This window comes from Uloborus diversus, chromosome 2, assembly GCF_026930045.1.
Source record: "Uloborus diversus isolate 005 chromosome 2, Udiv.v.3.1, whole genome shotgun sequence".
Taxonomy (NCBI): Eukaryota; Metazoa; Arthropoda; class Arachnida; order Araneae; family Uloboridae; genus Uloborus; species Uloborus diversus.
Window position 1 is genome coordinate 86,250,940 of NC_072732.1, and position 22,083 is coordinate 86,273,022.

General features: G+C 34.2%; 2 protein-coding genes across 3 annotated transcripts in view; one reads left to right on the forward strand and one right to left on the reverse strand.

Annotated features, from left to right (window-relative positions):
• LOC129235271 (galectin-6-like) overlaps positions 1 to 7,582 on the forward strand; it is a 50,164-nt gene extending 42,582 nt beyond the window's left edge. For both annotated transcript variants that reach the window (XM_054868985.1, XM_054868986.1), the window contains exons 6-9: positions 1,467 to 1,788; positions 3,792 to 3,857; positions 4,578 to 4,666; positions 6,114 to 7,582. In XM_054868985.1, the coding sequence (XP_054724960.1) occupies positions 1,467 to 1,788; positions 3,792 to 3,857; positions 4,578 to 4,666; positions 6,114 to 6,444 (808 nt within the window). In that variant the 3' untranslated portion in view covers positions 6,445 to 7,582. The remainder of the gene's footprint in view (positions 1 to 1,466; positions 1,789 to 3,791; positions 3,858 to 4,577; positions 4,667 to 6,113) is intronic.
• A 5,987-nt stretch (positions 7,583 to 13,569) lies between these two features.
• LOC129216392 (spindle assembly abnormal protein 6 homolog) overlaps positions 13,570 to 22,083 on the reverse strand; it is a 70,289-nt gene continuing 61,775 nt past the window's right edge. The window contains exons 13-14 of the mRNA XM_054850607.1: positions 16,089 to 16,180; positions 13,570 to 14,500 (exon numbers count right to left, since the gene is read on the reverse strand). Coding sequence (XP_054706582.1) covers positions 14,209 to 14,500; positions 16,089 to 16,180 — 384 coding nt within the window. The 3' untranslated portion in view covers positions 13,570 to 14,208. The remainder of the gene's footprint in view (positions 14,501 to 16,088; positions 16,181 to 22,083) is intronic.

Below are 22,083 nucleotides of genomic sequence, written 5' to 3' on the forward strand. Positions count from 1 at the left end.
TAAAAGAATTTGATACAAAGTAAAGTGACCGTTGCGTTCAAATAAATATTTTACGAGGGTCATTCAATCCTCATATGAATAATAGCCGATGATCGAGTAACCCGGGTGTTTCAACAATGAAACTCGCGCCACGGCATGATAATTTGATAATATGTTTTGGTAATGTTGCATGTTAATAAAACATGCAGGGAAAGACTTTATTGTGACAAGGCTGAACTCGATCCGGTAACTTAACTGTTTTACTGGTAAGACTTTCCTTTTCGGAAAACGAAGAAACCAAAACAAGTAACGATATCTACTGGAGTTTCGAGTTAATCCACTAGTGTTACGGTTAAAATTTCAACTATCAAACTATCATCAAACAGGCAATTGTTTCGTTCAAATGTAGAAACAATTTTTACCCGTCATACCATGACGGCCGACTTTCTAGTAATTAAAGAAACAAACGGACGTGGAGAAAATACTGTTTACTTCTATGCATAGTGAAACTTTCCCTACTTTTCAATATAATCTCGATTAACATTTATGCACTTGTCCCAACGGGTTACTAGCGTTTTTACAGCGGCTACAAAGAACTTTTTGTCTTGATGTCGGAGCCAATTTCCCACATAATTTCTTGGCATTCCCGTTATCCTGAAACTTTTTCCCACTTAATGAATCCTTTAGTTTACCGAACAAATGAAAATCAGAGGGTGCTTAATTGATCCTATAAGAGGGATGAGGCAGCACCTCCCAGCCAAATTTATTTTAGCAATGCGGTTCTACGGGTTAATAGAACAACGGGAGAACTTGCGTTGTCTTGCTACAGAATCAAACCTCTCCGAGTATAAACTGTAGCAACACAAAACTTGAACTTTTTCTGCAATCACATCCACTCTCCCCCCCCCCCCATGGTGTTCTGTACGAAGAATGTCTTAATTCGAGCTTGAAAGTAACTTGAAACTTCAATAAGCCGGTCAGAAAAGTGCTCTTCAGACACTGACACTCGACCACTTTTGAACTGCTCAACCAACTTGTAAAGATTTCCACGGTTCATATAACTTTCACCGTACTCTTTAATCATTCTAGAGTAAATATTTTGGCTGGTTTTTCACTTTCATCCTTCAAAAAACAAATCACAGAACGCCATTTAACCATCAAGAAGACTCGACATCGTTTAACATAATAGAGCAACGTTTATTAATCCATTGTTTAGATCTGATCACAGTGAGACCAACTTAAGATCTTAAGATCCCAACTGTATTAAACTTGTACTACCACTAGTCTTTTCTCCACATCAATTTGTCTCTTTAATTATTGAATGCCCCTCGTCGTATAAAGAGAATCAGATATGTATTTTAATGTTTCAGCAGCACTTTGCCCTTAGTCTCATATCCGTGTCCCTCCCACTCCCCTGCTTTAATTTTTATTAGGATGTTCTTAACGAATTTTCTCTCATTATATTCATTTTTTAATGTGCTCTTCAGTTTCGTCATCAACTGGCAGACAGGCCCTGGAAAGTTCGATGACATCCTTTTCCAGCTTAATCCTCGTTTGGAAGAAGGCCGCGTGGTGAGGAACAGTCGTCTTGATGATACGTGGAGCAAAGAGGAAAGTTCTTCGGACTGCCCCTTCAAACCTGACGAACCTTTCCTTCTCACCGTGGGCGTAACCCCGTTGGCTTTCGAGGTGCTACTCGATGGAAAAGAATGGCTAGAATATGCTCACAAACAAGACATCTCAAATGCCATGACTCTTTTCGTTGAGGGTGATCTTCAACCATTAGACATAAGCGTCGATTCTGCATTGGTATGTTTAAAATGATTTCAAACAATAACCAAAAAATTTGTTTTTACCGTGCAATATTAATCTACAATAGCTGTGTTTTGATGAACCTTATATTATACTAAAAAATCGCCCGCCAAGGTATGACGGGTGAAAATTGCTTCTTCATTTTAAAAAAGCTTTGCTTTCTTGTTTGATGATATTTTCATAGTTGAAATTGTAACCCTAACTCCAGTGAATGAACATTAAACTCCAAGCGTTCATTGCTAACCATTTTTTTCGTTTCTTCATTCCCCTAAAATGACACAGTCTTACTAGTAAAACAGTTAAGTTACCGAATCTAGTTCAGCCATGTCACAATAAAACCTTATTTCCCTGAAAAACATTACCGAAACACATTATCAAATTATCATGCCGTGGCGTGAGTTTCATTGTTGAAACACGCTGGTTACTCGATCACCGACTGTTATTTTTATGAGGATACTTGACCGGCTGAAAGTACCGTATGACCTAAACTTCGGAATCCCAAAATTTGGAACATTTTTTATATATATAAAAGTATAAAATTTTAAGAAATACTTTTTTTTTTTCTTTTTTTTTTAAATTTTTAAGCGTTTCGATTCCTCGACGTTTAGCTATTACCTTTTGAAAACACAGCACTTTCAGTTCACCTTATTTTTACGTTTCTTCGATGCCACGTGTCATGTGTAAATTAGCGTTTTGCTGCAATTTTGTAGCAATCTTTTAACATCCACTTTCGGTTAACGATAATTCTTTCTTTTTCTTCTCATAAGTATCAATGCAAGCCTATTGAACAAATGTACAAATCTATTTTTAGTAAAAATATATATTTTTTTTATGTATCTATCGACTTATGCATGACAAATACTGCACAACAGGAGAGTTTTTACTATCTTTTCAGTCATAATCTGAAATCCGGAAAAGTGGTGGTCCCGAGCATTACGGATTTGGGGTCCCATCCAATAAACGTTGACATTAGGCAGGGCCAGTTTTACCTCTGAAGTTACAGGAAGCTCCGTTTCATTTCATGGTCCCTGGCTTTCGGTTTGGGAAAATGTTTCGAAGTTTTACAAACATTATTTTCAAAAGTGGCCCGGCAGAATCCAGATTTATTCTCTCTCCTCTACAGAAACTGACAATAGATACGGTCGCATTGTAATTCTACAGATAGTTATTGAACCGGATACATTATAGTTCACAATAAGTTTTTACTTAAATGAATTAATAAATTGTAATAAAAAGCACATTGTAAACAAACTTGGCCTAAATCTTTGAAAGCATAGTGTGTATTTTCTTTTGCTTAGGCAATTTTTCTGGGGAAGAGCACCTTCAAAAACGGGTTTCAAAACACATTTTTGAAGGTGTTTTCCCCCAGAAACTGGAATTTAAAATAAGTTTTTCATTCATTTTAGCCCCCCCCCCCCCCCCTGTGGGAGGCTCAAGTTCCGCGAGTCTTTACAGTAATTACGTCCTGGCATCAAGATCGATAAATACATGCTGAACAAAACGTCTCTAGACGAGAAACAAGAAGTAGAATTGAATTTTTTGGTTTCTTAGAAATGATTGATACTGTCTGACCACGGGTTGTGTGGAAAGACAAACATCCGTTTTACAGCCGGAAATGGACGAATCTATTATTTTTTACCAATGTCAGTTTTTGCAGAAGCAGAGTCTCATTCAAATGAACGGAATACGCGCATCAAATTTTTACATTTGTCCCTTATTCACATAGATTCGTCTTATCTGGACGTTTGAAAATTCCATGCAATCCGTGGTTGGACAGTACACATGTTTACTGATTATAAACATGGCTCAATTCTCATGGGAGCTCAGCTTTCGAACTTGCCAATTTTATGTGAATTTTTAAATGTTAGTTGAAATCCAGGCTATGCATGAAAATAATTCTGAAGACTGTATTGTTCCCGTACTTCTTTAGTTAGAAATGAAACGCTGACTTTATCCAAGACATTAAATAAAGCAACTAAATACTTGTTTTTCTTTTTCAGTCGAACCTACCATCTACAATGAATGGAATTAAAACCAAACCCATTCGTCTTCTTTCATTATGCCCTGTAAGTATGAGAATGACTTTTTCGTGCACTTTTATTAAACTCACAACGTCTGTTATGTACAAATTTTAAAATCAATTGTACACTCAGCTGTATCTTACGCTGTATACTGTCACTCGATTTCTGCTTGCTGGAAGGTGCGTAGAAATATATTGACAAGTAAATAATGTGTACGATAAAACTTTCATGACTGCAGCAACATGCAAAGGGAATTGAAACTTCGAAAAAGAACGTACAGAAATTTATGATGCATGCTGTTTGATCATCAGAATCCGGAATTAGCTCCTTCTGATTTCCATCTTTTGCTCACTTGAAAATCTTATGTTTTCAAACTTTACCTCGTTTGCTTTCCAAGCACGAAACTCCTGCGAAGCCTATAAACTTGAGGGTGAACATTTTCTCAGATTTTATCCTATTCTGTTTCCAAGTATAAAATTATAGCTCAGACTCAACTGACGAATTGGTTCACATTTTTTTCCCTTACTTGATCTACTTTATTGATTAATACAAGTGTTAAAACCATTTTGCTACGATTGCCATAACATAAACGAATATTACGTAGAAAACATGATATCGATTGAATAAATTCGATTTTCCAGCTTGCTTCATTAAAAAAAAAAAAAAAAAAAAAAAATTGAACCGGTGGAAAATTTTTTACATTTGTGGAATATTACTGGAATGACTAAGAACATTTTTATAGAATAATTTGTATTTTTATTTTAGGAACTACCTTCGACTTCCAGAATCACAGGTGGATTTGAAAAAGGATGTTTCTTACTGCTCTCTGGCAAAGTCAACGCTCAACCTAAAAAGTATGTGAAATCTTCTTTCTGCATCCTTTAAAGCGAATGCTGTCACAAAAACAATATATCATATAAAATACATTATTAACTAAAAACTTCACCCATAAACTGAATACCGGGTCTAAAGGAATGCAAAATTCATGCAGTTTCAAAAACAAATATAAGGTCGCCATAAATTTTTTAAATTTGTAGTTTTAAAAATGCATTTTAGACAGTTTTTGGTAATGTAAAGGGGGAAGGGAGAGGCACTCCCCCGGTCCGTTTTTGAAACTGAATCTTTTGAAACACAATTGTCGATTATCACCTATTATGTTTTGGAGAGTGGGCTCTAACCCGAAATTTTTCGAAGTCACAGTTGCAAAAAGTTTTAGATGTTCTTTCGTGATGTTAACGAAAAGAGAAATTCGGGGCCAATCCCCGGAAATTTTTGAAATTGAAATTTTCAAAAGACTAATACCATCTTTGGTGACGTTAAGGGGACCGGCAATTCTTCCCAATTGAAGCTAAAAAACATAACTTTGGTTGACTTTCAATGATGTTGGGGGGGGGGGGGGGGGAGTTTTCGGAAGTTCTCCTCCGGAAAATTTTTGAAATTCAAGCCCTGAAAACTAAAATTAAGACAATCTTTAAAGATGTTGGCGAGAGATAGAGAGAAAGAGAGAGAGAGAGGGGGGCGGGACAGAGATACATTTAATTTTTGGGGAGCTCCAATGGAATTTTTTTCAAAATTGAAGTTTTAAAATCGAAAGTTTAGACAATCTTTAGTGATATTTGGCGGGGGGGGGGCATCTTGAATTCTTCCGAGTTTCAGTCCAAAAAACGAAAATTTTGATAACTTTTCTTTTGCATGTAAAACTTTGAAAATCCCCGCTGGCTACAGCCTTGCTTCCACAGACATTTTGCAAAATGTAAGTCTTTAAAATGCTATTGCCGACACATCAGTTAGAATTAGGGGAAGGAATGGGTTCAGTGATTTTTTGGAAGTGAAGTTCTAAAAAGCGCAATTTTAGACGACCACTCGATGATGTTATGAGGAGAGTATTTTGAAGCATTCCCCCAGAATCATAATGAAGTTGTGAAACGCACTTTTAGAATACCTCTTCTAAAGGAAAAGGGAAGGAATGGGCTCGGGGACCTTCTTGGATAAACCTCTATATTTTAGTTGTTTTAGAATTTAAATAAAAATGATGCGGCAGCTATATATATAATCCCCCCTCTCCCCACCAAGCATGTGTAAACCAGATACGTAGTAAGAAGTAAAAAATGCAATTCCCCCTCCTTAAAACAATTCTGGATTCATTATCGTGTTGCATTATTTGCTACACAGAACTGATTGAACAAGTGCAAGTAAAATGATGAAAAGAAAGAATCTTTCAGCTATAACTTTTTATGATAAGTAGATTAAGACCTTCTGTAGATTCCTTCTTAAGGTTAAAAAAGATATTTTGCCTTTCAGATTAGAGGTAAGCATACAATGTGGGGATAGTTCTGATGAGAGTGACGTGGCTCTCAAGTATCAAATCCTCTGGGAGCAAGATGGAACATCAAAAATCTCACTCAATTCTCGAGAAGAAGATAGCTGGGGCCAAGAACTGAAAGTGAAAGAAGTCGAAGGCCCGTGTCCGAAGAGGCCATTCGATTTCCTGATCGCGAGATCTGAAGATGGATTCCATTGCTTCATAGATGGACAGGAAAATGCCCACTTACCATATCGCTTGGAAGATCAGCTTCCGAACCATGTGACTCTGTGTGGAGATATCGAAACTCATAGGCTGCTGCTGCTTTAATCCATGCAAAATTGACCAGATAGAGGGGGGATATTTTGATCATTTAAATAGTTTCAGATTAAGCCTCACTTGGCTTATTCTATATTCAAGAGAGAATAATTTTGTAAGGACAAAAAACTATGTCTGTGATAACTGAGAATTAAAGGGCAATCCAAGAAACCAGTGTTTTTTTTTTCTTCAGTAAAATAAAATGCAGTAAAATAGGATGTCAGTTGTAGTCAGCAAGTTTCTTGTGCTGTGCAAATAATTATAGAAACTTTTCTTAGCAATGAAAATCTTACTTTGTTGTTAAATGCTATAGTATTTCTTTGTAACTTTACCTTGTAACAAGAAGCTATGGTACGTTGCATAAAAAAAAAAAAAAAAAAAAAGAAAAAAAAAGAAAAAAAAAATAGATTCAGAGAGCTGCTGAGAAATTATTTTAAAACGCTATAAAAAGTCCTGTATTTAATACATTACAATTTTTAATTGTATGCAAAAACTAAATGTTTATTATACCTATGAAGAGCAGACAAATTTTTCAGCAATAAAAATCTGCCATAACCACGTTGTATCAATGAACTAAATTCAATTCTAAAATGTACCCTTGATTCCAATTTAGGTTTATAAATTAGGCTGATCTTTGCTAATGCTTTTTTTTCTCTATCTCATCAAATAATAGCAAAATTAGTGCGATTTTTACTTGCTGTGTATTGCTTTCCATTCCTGCTGGGTGATATATATTTACTAATAAACTGAATGTTCCTCGGTTGCTCCCGCGCTGAGTGGCTTGATAATCTTAAGCAAATGAAACAATAAAAGACTACTGGTATGGAGAACCATTTAATCAATTATAATTATTGCTTTAAAAGTATAACAAGTTAATATTGATGCTTTCAATTTTTATAATAAGAGTAGGTGTAAATGCTTAATAAATATGTTCATAAGTTCAAGAGTGGTTTTAAAGGATAGTTATGTTTGTTTAACCATTGTGCCACAGTACAGCACAGCAAAATGAAATCGCAAAATGAATGGGTGTAAACTATTCATTGCATACTGGGGTGCCTGGATTTTGATAGATAGATCTTTACACTCTTGACTGGTTTATGATTGTACAAAGTCATGTAAAATAATTATAATAAAGAAATTTTTAGGCAAATGTTTCATAGAATTTGTCATGCGCATATTTTGATTGCAAAATATTTTGTGACATCATGCAAATATTTCAAATAGTGAAAGCCCTTAAATTGCATAAGAGTAAAAGTAATAATAAAATTTAATGCTCTGTTTAGGCACACTCACTAACCTGGAATTTTAAAGTGAAAGTGCTGACTGTACAAATGTAAAGGAACATAATAAAGCAACTCACTAAATATCTTTCAAAGGATGCCACAGTGTGTCAATAGTGCGACATAGCTTGCATACAGGGCTGGATTTAGGGGAGGGCAGGCGGGGCTACTGCCGCCCTCCCCTACTGTATGTACATATATATATTTAATATATATGTACATACAGTAAAACCCCTCTAATGCGGACACTAACAGGACAATTTTTTTCGTCCACAATAGAGAGGTGTCCGCAGGACTTGGGTTTAATAATGTTATTTGCATTGGAACTGGGGAATTAAAAACTGTGCGCAGAAGAGGGGTGTCCGCCTTTGAGGGGTGTCCGTTAGGAGGGATTTTACTGTATCCGATATTTTTGACCCTTGAAAGTTAGGATATTTTGTAAAAATTTTATTGTGGGGGGGGGGGGCTTTTTTGTGGAGGCCCCGGGGCAATAGCCCCGCCTGCCCTCCCTTAAATCCGACCCTGCTTGCATAGGTGAACTTGGAGAATCAAGAGTAGCTGAGTATATACTGCCGTGGGAAGTTAAAGCACAGTATATGCAGAAATGAGTTTTTTGAGATATTTGAAGAAACACGTTATAGATTCCATACTAACAGGGAAATGTTGAAATTTGACGGGGGTTTTCGTGATTTATTTTTATTCAGAAACCAAATAAGCAAGTTTGTGCAATAAAGCTAAAGTACAATAAATTACAGGGTTCGTACACTTGTGGTTACAAAAAATTTCCCGACTTTTCCAGGTTATTTTTTAAAAAATTCCAGGTCAGTCGCTTCATTCAAAATTAAGTTTAAGTAACAATATTTTCAAAATAATCAAAATTGTTTAAAGTAGCAATGCGTAAGAACTCAAACTTTTCCACTTGTAGATTAAAAAAAAAACAACTTGGATTTTTTTAAATTTTTTCTTTCACAATTTAAGTTTTTTTTAAACATTTTGTTCAAAATTGTTTTTATTTGTTACCTACTTGTTGAAAACAAAGTACTTTCAACTTCTTTTAGCGTTTCTTTGATGCCCCATGTCATGCATATTATCTGCAGCAATCTTTCTCTGCTTTTGGTTTACAATTCTTCTTTTTATTTTCTTCTTTTTATTTTAGTATGTAACACAAAACATATTGAGCAAAGTACATAGCTATTTTTCAGTATAAATAAGATTAACTTGTTGCATCGATGGGCACACCATACAATGCATAATAACAAAAATCAACATCCGTCGATCATAGGCCAATGCCAATAATCATCAGTTTTGTTTTCTTTTGCTTATAAAGGATGCTTACATTAAAATTAAAAATTTTCTTTTCTAGAAAATAATTAATTTTTAAAAATTCATAATTAATTGCTCATTTACTTTCAATAGTTTACATTGAGACAAACATCCAATTATGTATTTGTAAATTTATGTCTATACTTCCATCTGGCAAACAACCAAATATGGCGACAAAGTAAAAAAATTAAGATAAATAATAGATTTTTGAACTTGTAGCAAAAAAAGTAGTTATAAATAATTAATAATTCTTAAAAAACTACAATTATGACAAAATAGTCAGTTTTTAGCACATAAGAGTCTAAATCAATTAGAATACAAAAAATGTTCTGAAGATAAAATTTTGCATTTTTCCAGAAAATAACTACAAATTATCCAGAAAAAAGGGCACATTTTGCATTGTTATCAATAGTTTGCATTGCAATAAACATCCAACGCCATTTTCAGAAACTTAGGCACTTAAAAAGTCTTGTGTACTGCCATCTTGGGAATGACACAATATGGCGGCTACGACAAAAAGTAAGAAATATTTTTTTGAATTTGAGCATGAAAACAATTTAAAAATAACAAATCTTCGTGAAACTACAATTCAGTTGTAAAGTTTTTAGCATATTTGCGTCCAAGGCAATGAGGATAGGATCAAGTTTTAAGATCAAAATGTTTCATTTCTCAAGAAAATTATTTTATTGAAAAAAAAAATTGCAGCACATTTTGCGTTGTTTTCATTAGTTTGCATAAAAGAAAACATCCAGCTCTGCTTTGTTTTTGGAAACTTAGGCATTTAAGCATCGTGTCTACTTCCATCTTATGAATGACCAAAAACGGCGACTACGTTTCACACTTAGCTGTGTGTGTGTGAAAAGACTTTTCGATAAAAAACGATTTTTCCGATCGACCCCACCATCCGCAGGCTTGTGCTTCAGAAGCAGTAAAGTGTCTTCTCCCCTGTTGAGTTTGTGAATAATTCCTGTTCACTCTAGGATTTTTTTTTCGTGGGAACTATTGGGGGGCAAAAATGGCGTCTGCGGAAGTTTTTTTTGTGAGTCGCCACTTTTTTTTTATTGCCAGCGTCATTTTGCCTCAAAATTTTTACAATTTCTTTCAGGAAACATGGCTGAAAAGAAGATTAGATCTCACAGAAGAAAATTCCCTGGAAAAATTGAAAAAAAAGTTTTTTTGGAATACATTTGGAAAATTTCCTGACTTTTTTGACTATGTCATTTTCCCTGACAATTCAAGGTTTTCCCGGAGCGTACGAACCTTGAATAAATTAAAAATGCAAAAGAAAAAAAAAGAAAAATTTGCAGATACTGTACAGTATTTTCCCACAGATATACAGGGTGAGTTCGATCGAATCTGCCATACGAAAGGGGGTTATAGATGAGCCCAAGTGGAGCATAGAACCACCCATTATCGTGTCCAATCCTTAACCGTAACCGAGTTTTGGTAAATTTAAGGAAAATGAGTAAAAAAACAAAATTTTGAGAAAACGGCCGATTTCTGAAATTCTTGTAGGACATACAAGCAAAATTAAGTACATATTTGGAAAGAGCAGACTAAATCCTACAAAATGATATCTTTCGCATTAAGATAGTCGCATTTTACCGAGAGCTACAAGCTTTGAAACATTGGACACACTCAGAATTAAAATGGTGCCAACATTTTTAATCGACATTTTCAAAAACAACCATAAGAGCTACAATCGGGCAAATCTAACAAAAACTGGACCAATCCATTAGCTTTCAGATGATACAACAACAAATCATATTGGGCTTCATGTTCAGCTGAAATTCAGGCTTTTGTTTGAAACAGTGTAAAAATCTGCATTCGTTAAAAAAAGGAAAACCGGCGAAGAGTCGCACTTTTCTGTTTTGAATTTTCTGTTTCACGATAGCATGTTGCTTTCTTTGTTTGAAAATGATATTTTTATATAAAAATAATAGTTTTAACATTTAATTTAGAGAAAAAACACATGAGATAACGATTCGTAGAAATAAAAGAAGCATTACTTTCCCGTGCTTTTCACAAAGGGAAAATCAAGAACAAAAAATGTTACACCAACTTCAATTAGTACATTTAATAAACCTTCAAAATTTGCAATAGCTGCTGAAATTGGTCACTGCCACATCTGATACACGCTCTTGCCCTTTTGCGAACGGAAACAACCGTTGCTCTTAAAGAAATTTCATTCCTTAGTTTCCCTGCTGCTTCAGCAAGCCGGTCGCTCAATCCTTGCAAACTTGCTACTTCTGTTTTGTAAACTTCTTGTTTTAAGAATCCCCAAACAAAGAAGACCACTGGCGTCAGGTCTGGGGATCTAGGGGGGCAAGGGATGGGGCCCATACAACCAATCCATTGGGGATGCTGTTCAGTTAGAAATTCCCGAACGGCATTTGAAGAATGTGGAAGGGCTCCATCGTGTTGAAAATGATTTCCGCTCTCTCCTGAACAGGAATAGTATCAAGAAGGTCAGGCAAATGATGTTCAATGAACTCTAAATATGAGCTTCCTGCATTATAAGGCCTTAAAACGTATACAGACCCATCAAAAGACTTCCGATTACGATTTATGATTGTGAAAAATATCGTCTGAAAATAAAAAGCATTTGTTTAACAAAACAATTAATGATAAAAACTAAACAGAATTATTCATTTGTCATAATATTTTATGTATCGTTTGCTTCTTTCTGATATTTTGTAAATGTGTTTTGAAAATTGCTAGAATTATGATTCTTTGTGTGTTTTTAGTTTTTGAAAGTTTTCGTTAAAGTTTCTAAAGATAAATTGCTATATTCTTTTCTCGATTTTTGGGTATGTCTCGATTTTTTAACGAAGAGTATGCTGACATGCATTTCGTGTACGGATTTTGTGATGGTAATGCTCGCAGAGCCGAGAAAGAATACCGGCTCCGTTACCCAAATCGTTCTGCATCTAATAGATGTGTTTGCCTCTATACATCGAAAGCTCAGAGAGACAGGTTCATTTGGTACGTTGTTCGAGAGGGGCCAGGATCACCGTTCTGCCAATGTTGAGGAGTATGTGCTGGACCGAGTAGTGGAAAACCAAAGTGTGAGTTCACGCTCAATTGCTATAGAAGGTGGACTATCACAACGTAAAGTGATGAAAACATTGCACCAAAACAAGTATCACCCGTATCATTTTACTCTAGTACAAGAACTGCGCAATTCAGATTTAGAAAAGCAGGTAACATTTTGCAGATGGCTACTAGCACGAGACACTGAAGATCACCATTTTCTAAGAAAGATATTGTGGACAGATGAGTCGTTGTTCACTAGAGGGGGCATCATATATTTGCATAACTGGCATCATTATACTGAACATAATCTTTTCTTAACCCAAAACTCATCATTCCAAACTCAATTCAGCATAAATGTTTGGATTGGCGTAATAGGAGATCATTTAATTGGTCCGTATGTGTTTCAAGGTAACATAAAAGGAAACACATATTTAGAGTTCATTGAACATCATTTGCCTGACCTTCTTGATGCTATTCCTGTTCAGGAGAGGACAGAAATCATTTTCCAACACGATGGAGCCCCTGCACATTCTTCAAATGCCGTTCGGGAATTTCTAACTGAACAGTATCCCCAATGGATTGGTCGTATGGGCCCCATCCCTTGGCCCCCTAGATCCCCAGACCTGACGCCAGTGGACTTCTTTGTTTAAGGATTCTTAAAACAAGAAGTTTACAAAACAGAAGTAGCAAGTTTGAAAGAATTGAGCGACCGGCTTGTTGAAGCAGTAGGGAAACTAAGGAATGAAATTTCTCTAAGAGCAACGGTTGTTTCCGTTCGCAAAAGGGCAAGAGCGTGTATCAGATGTGGCGGCGACCAATTTCAGCAGCTATTGTAAATTTTGCAGGTTTATTAAATGTACTAATCGATGTTGGTGTAACATTTTTTTGTTATTGATTTTCCCTTTGTGAAAAGCACGGGAAAGTAATGCTTCTTTTATTTCTACGAATCGTTATCTCATGTGTTTTTTCTCTAAATTAAATGTTAAAACTATTATTTTTATATAAAAATATCATTTTCTTAAACAAAGAAAGCAACATGCTATCGTGAAACAGAAAATTCAAAACAGAAAAGTGCGACTCTTTGCTGGTTTTCCTTTTTTAACGAATGCAGATTTTTACACTGTTTCAAACAAAAGCCTGACTTTCAGCTGAACTTGAAACCCAATATGATTTGTTGTTGTATCATCTGAAAGCCAATAAAATGGGCCAGTTTTTGGTAGATTTGCCCGATTGTAGCTCTTACGGTTGTTTTTGAAAATGTCGATTAAAAACGTTGGCACCATTTTAATTCTGAGTGTGTCCAATGTTTCAAAGCTTGTAGCTCTCAGTAAAATGTGACTATCTTAATGCGAAAGGTATCATTTTGTAGGATTTAGGCTGCTCTTTTTTCAAATATGTACTTATTTTCTTTGTAGGTCCTACAGGAATTTCAGAAATCAGTCGTTTTCTCAGAATTTTGTTTTTTTACTCATTTTCCTTAAATTTACCAAAACTCGGTTACGGTTAAGGATTGGACACGATAATGGGTGGTTCTATGCTCCGCTTGGGCTCTTCTGTCACCCCCTTTCGTATGGCAGATTCGATCGAACTCACCCTGTATATAAACTACAACATCATTTGTAACTTTCAGTGGCAGTTTTCAAAACAAGCACTGACTGGAGGATATTTAATCTGTTTCCTGTTTCTATTCTTTGTTTGCAAGCATTTCCAGAATCAAAATAGGTATGTGCGAGGTGATTTGGCTTTGTAGTACATATGCTACAAAAGTTTGATGCTTGGAAGAATTAAAAAATTGAAGAATTAGAAAAAGTTACAGTAACTTTGCTAATGCTTCTTGAAGTGTCTGGAAGGAGATTAAAAAAAAAAAGAGTGAATATTCTCAGAGTGGTTCTTGATTTGTTATTTCATCCTGTAAAGGTTATATAAATAAAACAGAAAAATAAATACTCACACACTAAAATTCTAAAAATATTCAAATTTAAATTTATTTTACATGTGATTCACACAAGTTTACAGATAAATTTTAACACAGAATAAGATATAATGTATTCGAAATATATACTACATTTGTACACGAACAATTCATTAAAACTCATACTCTACATAATAAATAAGGAAAAAAATCAAATAAAACTGTTCAGGTCTTTTTTGTTGTCCTTAAATTTTTATTACTGCTTGGTTTTTTAGCAGTACTATGCTTCACAATACGATCACCTCTAAAAGCAGCACTTAAAGCACTCGGGTCAATATCTAGATTTATTTCATTAGTCCTTAAAGCTGTGTCTATTTTCAGACTGTTTGTAGGTAACTGACTGGCACCATTGGATGGAGATGTTTCATAAGCCGAATCAGCTGCATAACTTGATATTCTAAGTTGTGTTTGTGGAGAATATCTGTTCTTCAGAAAAGATGGCGATTGATTTTCTTCTCTAAAGGAGTAAAAATAAAAGTTTCAGAGCAAAAGTCTCCATTTGTTTTAATGATAATAGATACTACTTAAATAGAATTTGTTAATATGATTTTAAAGTAAACAATTAAGGAAAAAGATAACATGGGTTAAGAATTGGATCACTGTTAATCAAAATTCTAATTGAATATTTTGGTTTTCCATTTAAATGATGCAACAATACTAGCTGTATTTTACAGGCTATGGCAGCCCGGTCAGTTAAGCACTAGGCTTGCTGATCAGATGATTGAGAGTTATGGCCAAAGTCCATTGTACATGCTAAAAGCAGCTGATGCGTGTTAAATATATCGTTATTGCAAAGGGTATATTGATTCCTGTAGGCGCTAGCTCTCAAAGACCCCATGGCATGTTAAGGTCCAAACTGTGGTAGCAATCTAGTCCAAACTCTTGAGACAATGCCACCCTGCTTCCATAGATATCAGTACAGAGTTCACACTCTTCCAGCAGATTAAAATATAGGGCTTTTATATGGCCTTCTTCCAGGACATTTTTTCACGATACAGGTCAACTTCAAGCCAGTGAGGCAACAAGAAATTTTTCATGGTGAAAAGAGTTTCGCTTATAAACACATACATAGACACATATATAGGTATACAGTAAGACCTTGTTACAATGTTACTCTTGGGGACTTCACAAAAGTAACCTTACAAGTGGGGTGTCCTTATTAACACTTTATTTTGTTAATAAATAAGCATGCATATAAATAGCAAAATTCTTTGTTAAAAATAATATGTTAGAAATTATCAGTTTATTAGGTTGTAACTTTTTAGTAAATGTCTTTGCTCGTTTATTAAATGTCAAAGGGTTCGTCAAATTGTAAAAAATAGGGCCTTTGATTCATTTTTAGGGCTTTTGCCTACTAAATATAGGTTTTACAGGACCCATGGATTATCTGCTTTGATACTTGAGCAGTTTTACCAAAGCACCATATAAGCATCCCGATATTCATAATTTGCCAACCTGATATTCATAAGCATATTCATATTTTATTGCCCTGGCTTTTAAACTATTTTTTAAAAAAAATTGCCGATTACTTTTAGCTTACTTAATAGAAAAAGTTCAAATAAAATATAAAAGAATGTTTAATTTATCATTAAAAAAGAATTCTAAAGATTCTAACTGACCAATTATCATTAAACAATGAAATTATTTTTAGCTTTCTAGCCCAAGTTTTTAAGTTAAAAAGAGAAAAAAGAAATCCAAAAGAGGGTTAAAAAAAGAAAGGGAAGCTTAGGCGTAACTTACTTAAGCAAAAATTAAGAGTAGTAATTATTAAAATCTTACTTCGGCATAAATATTATTGGCACAGGCATAAATCAATATTTCTTATTTTTACGAGAATTGCCACATATCGTTATTGGCTCTTTTACTTTCCTCCTTAAAGCAAAAAACAAAAGTAAATGGACTGACATACTTCTCTCAAATACAATATTTCATGGAGAAAAGACTTAAGAACAGAAAACGTCATTGAACAGAAAAATAAATGACAAAATTGAAAGTTAGTAGATAAAACAATTAAAAACTATATAATAGAAAAACAAATGTGTTACCTCAATGGCAATTTTGAAGGCGCATTATCCAAAGAAGCAAAGTTTTGGGGAGACTTGTCAAAATTAGGTGTAATAGGTTTCTGTGTCAAAATCTATTTTGAGTAGGAAAATAAATGTTTTAGTAATAATTATTGTAAAAAGCATATTATTCGATACTTCAAAATTAATTACTAAATATTACAAAAGCTTTAAAAATAACAGCATTGAGTTCATAATTAGAGATACAAAACTTCCAATTCCTGTAGTGAATTGAGGGAACTTAAATTTTGAGTTGACATGCAATTTTAGGAATTTCAATCAAAGAACACTGACATTTTTAGGAAAAATTTACTAGTCTTGAAAATGTTTCTGCGGAAACAACATTTTTTGAAATTCTTTTGTAAAAACTAAAACAAAAAAAAAAAAAAAATCTATTCCTTACAAACAACATAATGGTCAAACACTTTTCTGAAGATTAAAAAATATCTATATAAATGAGAAAAATGGTGTCTGTAACAGGCTCAAAATCAATCGGATGAGATTTGAGGGACAAAAGTCAGACGAAATGTTTCACTTAGGCATACAGAATGATAACGTTGATTTTCGTTTATTAATCATTCAACTAAAACATGGAAAAGGAAGATGATAAGCATATCATACGATTCAAATTCCATCACTGGACCCAAGTACAAGCAAAGTGCAATGAAAAAAAGGAAAGAGATTTGCTTCCTGCTGTCAATCACAGCTTTTCCATGACCCACAAATAACAAAACATTCACAAGACTGATGAAGAACAATCAAGATTAAATCGCAGAAGTGCAGCACAAACAATCATAGTTTGTAGCCAGGATTTAATTTCGTAGTGGATGCAATGTATTAAGAAATTGATAATAATATTAATTTAAGAAAGAGAGTAAAACCCAGACCAATAACATACATCCTCAAATCTGAATTTGCTAAATATCCTTTTTCAAACTAGTAGTTCTGGAAACAGAAAACACTACATAACACAAATATATAGATTAGTTAAAAACTTGATTTGAGGTTTCTAGGAACCCCTTTTTCAATTCAAAGTTGTGAGCTTTTGGATGTAAACACATTCCATAAAAGCAACAAACACAAATAACTGGAGCTCAAAGCCAAACTTTATTGTACGATTCCCTTCCCAGAAAAAAAAAAAAAATGCTAATCAATAACTTTTTCCAAAAAATCCCACATTGCTTAACGGTTTCCCTCCAAGGGAATCATGCAATAAATTACGGGTTTGAGCTCCATTTTGTTTTGCTTGTGGGTAATTCCATGGTGTCGGACGTAAAAAATGAAGAAAAATTTCTCAGTTTTAATTCCATTTACCAAATATAAACTGTTCCAAAATGATCAAATTTATTTACAAGATACTTACTACATCCCACTGAATAAAAAATCATGTTAGTTTTTCAAAATAGATCCCTAAAGTATAAATTAAAAAAATTTAAAGAGTTGGTGTCGGACGTAAACACACAAATAGTAAAATTGATGGTTCACTTAAAAATGATTAAAAGTCTGTGAATTGGCTTACAGTTTAATTTTAAAAACAGCATAATTCTAAAGTACACTTATGATTGAAGCATATATTACAGTTTTCAAATGATATTATAAGGAATAAAATTATTTAAAAAAATATTTTTAGCTTGGTGTCGGACGTAAATTTTCGGTGTCGGACGTAAATTGTTCATATTGGATGTAAACTATTGCTCTTAAATGTAAATACATAACAATGATTACAGTTATAAATATGTAAATTATAGGTAACATATACTGAAACAAAATTTACCAGGTAAATTCAAAAGTAGGGTTGATTGGGGGAAGTGGGACACTGGGGTAAGTGGGTCACCCCCCAAAAACTGAAATATCCATGTGGTTTTTATACTTTTTTACATTGATCGAGTCATAGTTCATCATAGTGATTGGTTTTGCATATATTTGGGTTAAGTGGATTTTTTTCTAGGTCAGAGAACTTAGTCAAAAAAAAAAAAAAAATTGAACAATATTTTTTGACGAGTTTAAGCAGCATTTTTCAAAGAAGTGTTCCCCGGTTAGCATTTATTTTTTTATGATCATTAAACATTTATGTACAGTTTAACTTAAAGTGCATACTGCAGTCAGAATTTTTGAGTAAAATATTATTAAAAAGTGTTTTAGAGGAGGGGCCCTACTTACCTCGTAAAATTTTGCTATAAGACGTCCCCAAACTATGGGGTAAGTAGTCCCCCCCCCCCCCCCTAACAGTGAGGATTTGAAAATCAAAAGCAACTTTGATGAAATATTTGTATTACTCAGGGATGAGAGTGGTCAGAGGGCAAAAAGGAGGAAATCCAAAAAATTACGTAAAAGGGATGATATCCAAAAAAATTTCGTGAAAGGGATGATATCCAAAAACGCATCAAAATAGAACCTGGAAGCCATGATATCCAAAAATTCAACAAAAAAATGGCTAATTTACCAGTTTTAAAGGTAATACGTATTTAATCAAATATGAGTAATAATTTTGTACAATTTGCGACATTGTACCATTTCTTGCAAGGGTGTTTATTCCTAAATAAATCTAAATTTTGAAAAAGAGGCAACAATTTCTAACCCGAGTCCTTGAACAAAGGGTTGGGGGAGCCAGAGTTCAATCTTGGCTGCATCACACAATAGTGTCAACTTTTCATATTTTTTAGAGAAAAATACATTTTTTTCATTAAAAACATTTGAGTTTATAGTGTTAAACGAGTGAGAACATAAATTTTAAAATTAGATGTTTGTAAAGTAAAAATTTACAACAGAGAGAAAAATCTCAAATTTCTTTATGTGGTAGAACATACTTTTCATAGTAAGAATTAAATATATATATATATATATGTATATAAACGATTGGTTATCTTTTTCCTTGCATTGGAACCTAAAATTTGTTTTTGAAAACTTCCTAATACAATTTTGGAATAAAAAGAACAACTTGCAGCTGCCTCATTTAATCATGAAATCTCAAAACTTTTAACAGGTTGTAAAACCTAAACCATTTGAGATTCACCATAAATATTTTTTACTTTCTTAAATACACAAAAAACGCAGCCATGCCAAGTTAAAAAAAAAAAAAAAAATCGAGACTGTGGGTGCTAAACCACATTTTTTGATTGAGTTTTGCATTTTTTCTAAAATAAATTAAAGAAATAAAAATATTATTGAAATGATGAATAAAATAAGCGGATATAAGGTAGAAAAGAGTAAAAAACCACCCAACAATAGAAATAATTGAAATACTTTCAGGATGCAAAAAGATTGAAATCTCAAACGAGGCATGCAACTTTCGGCGCAGCACGTGTTTGACGTCGTTGGCATGATTCCAAAACGTACGTTTTTGGCAGATATCGCGGAGGACGAAGATTTAAGGCGAAAAAATAGAACAAATAAGAAATTAGAAACCGAAAATTTTAAAAAATCGTATTTTTTTCCGATTTTTGAGAAAAATAAGGCTTGAAAGAGGCAAAAAAGGGGAGGAAAAGGAGGAAAGGTTTTAAAAGCCAACAGAAAAAGCCGGAATTCCGGCAAAAGCCGGAAAAATCTCATCCCTGATTACTGAAATACAAGACAACTATGATGACTTAGTAGGAATTGATAGTTCAGCTACAAAAGCTGATGATTAGTTATTTGCAGGCCCGGACTGGCCATAGACTTGACCGGGACTTTTCCCGGTGCGCCCTCTCGAAAGGCGCCCTTCTGTCGTTTTCTTATTTTCCAAAACAATGTTTTAGCTATATGGAATAAATTATGTGAAACAAAGAAGTGATTTTGCATTTGAATATTTTTACATGTAATAGCAATGTTCTTTTTATTTATATAAACGTTCCCTTTTATTACCCCCATAAAGCAATTAGTCCCCTCTCGTTTCGTAAACAGTCTACTCCCAGGGCATCGTTTGTGGCTTATCTATTGCTTCAAGGTTCAGTTCTGAGGACAAAAACGGACCCATGGTGTTACCCCAATAAAAAAGGGATGTGAGGGTGAAAGTAACAGCACATATCTATGGTCAAGAAAACGAGAATGGTTTTATTTATTGACAGTACACTTTAATTGCTGTAAGAGCGGATACCATGATTCCCTGTTCTGCTAACGATCATGAGTGCAATAGAAGCAAGGAAGAAGACAAATAATGGTAATATTCGAAATCTGCGCATTAAAAATAGTATAATGTCGAAATAAGCCGCATAAAATCAGTATTTTAGTGGATGGATGAATATGAAGACAGATTTCACATTTTTTGTAGCTCCACAAAAAAAAAAAAAAAAAAAAAAAAAAAAAAAAAAAAAAAAAAACGAGGACAGGACTGTATGGTGATTTCTTGACTTTTTGAGTCAAGACCCTCTTTTTTGGAACTAAGATTTTCACATGGCGCCCTTCCCAAAATAAAAGTATGACTTGTAACTGACAGTCAAAAATAAATATGAGTCGTGTATCTGCATGGAATAGCCCTTATTTATCTTGCAGTTCTGAAAAAAATGGAAAAAGGTGTCATAAATAAGTTTAAACTAGTTGAGCAAAAATAGTAAATTTTCGAAGTGGTCCTAGGAGGACTGCAGGGCTCCCCGGTGCACAGTTGGGGAATTACTGAACTAAACAATAAAGATGCCGAACAGTTTTAAAGATAAAACATTTTTCGATTTTAAACTCAAATTTTTGTCAATTAAAATCATAACAAAAGTTCAAGATCTTTGCCGTTGGCAAGCTTTATGTTCAAAACATATTCCAGTTTTTGTAAAAGATATAATTCCTTCACTGTCTTACTAGCCAGAGGTGTGCACAAAGGAAGGGGATCATGGCATAACCTTTGGCATTGAAATTTTTGGGGGGTAACTTAAGAGATTTTTTAAATTTCATTTTGGGGGTCACGTTCTCGGGGGGGGGGGGGGGCGTAGCATTTGGACGAGGGAGTTCGTCATTGCCCTGGCGGTGGGGGGTTGTCGCCCTTGTCTAAGCTACAGTACTACCTTAAACATATTTTTATTGAATTTCTGCATAAAATCATTACATTATTACATTTTATGCTTTTTTTATATCATTTTGGGAAGTTTTTTAATCTGTGCTTTCCCTCAGATGAAGCTCTATACCCCCCCCCTTGCTATCCTGTTAACTTATGAAGGTTATTATTGATAAATTTTGCATTAATGAAACAATACAATTCATTAAGAGCGAAACGAAGTCTGAAGAAGGAATGTATAACGATGTCGCTAATAAGTAAAATGCAAAGGTATTACTACTAGTGATGTCGTTAAGGTGGCCGAAAGGGGGGGCTTTCCGCCCCAGGTTTGACCTGTCTGGGGGAGGCGGTGACACCAAAAGTAGAACTGCAAGTTTTTGAAAAATATGAAGCTGAAATGCATTTTTAAGACTTCTAATTTGAAAAATTTCCAGGGGGTGGGACTGCCCGGACCCCAATATTTCCCACTCCACATCATGGAATTACTACATACTTCTATACTTAGAATTAGGTTCAAATATTCAATACTTAGACCTAGTAGTGACCTCTTATACCAAAAAAACTGAAAACCGATTATCTTTCCCTGTATGTGAGATACGTTTAAAGTAATTACGCAGGGCCAACAATTCCACAGAATCCCTCCCTTTTTTGATCTTTCGACGCTCACATTCGTCTAGGGCAAATTACATAAAAAACATTCATAGTTTTTATTTGTCTTTTGTATATTATCCTGTTATTTGTATGAAGCTGAAATGCATTTTTAAGACTTCTAATTTGAAAATTTTCCAGGGGGTGGGACCGCCCGGACCCCAATATTTCCCACTCCACATCATGGAATTACTACATACTTCTATACTTAGAATTAGGTTCAAATTGTCAATACTTAGACCTAGTAGTGACCTCTTATACCAAAAAAACTGAAAACCGATTATCTTTCCCTGTATGTGAGATAAGTTTAAAGTAATTACGCGGGGCCAACAATTTCACAGAATCCCTTCCTTTTTTGATCTTTCGATGCTC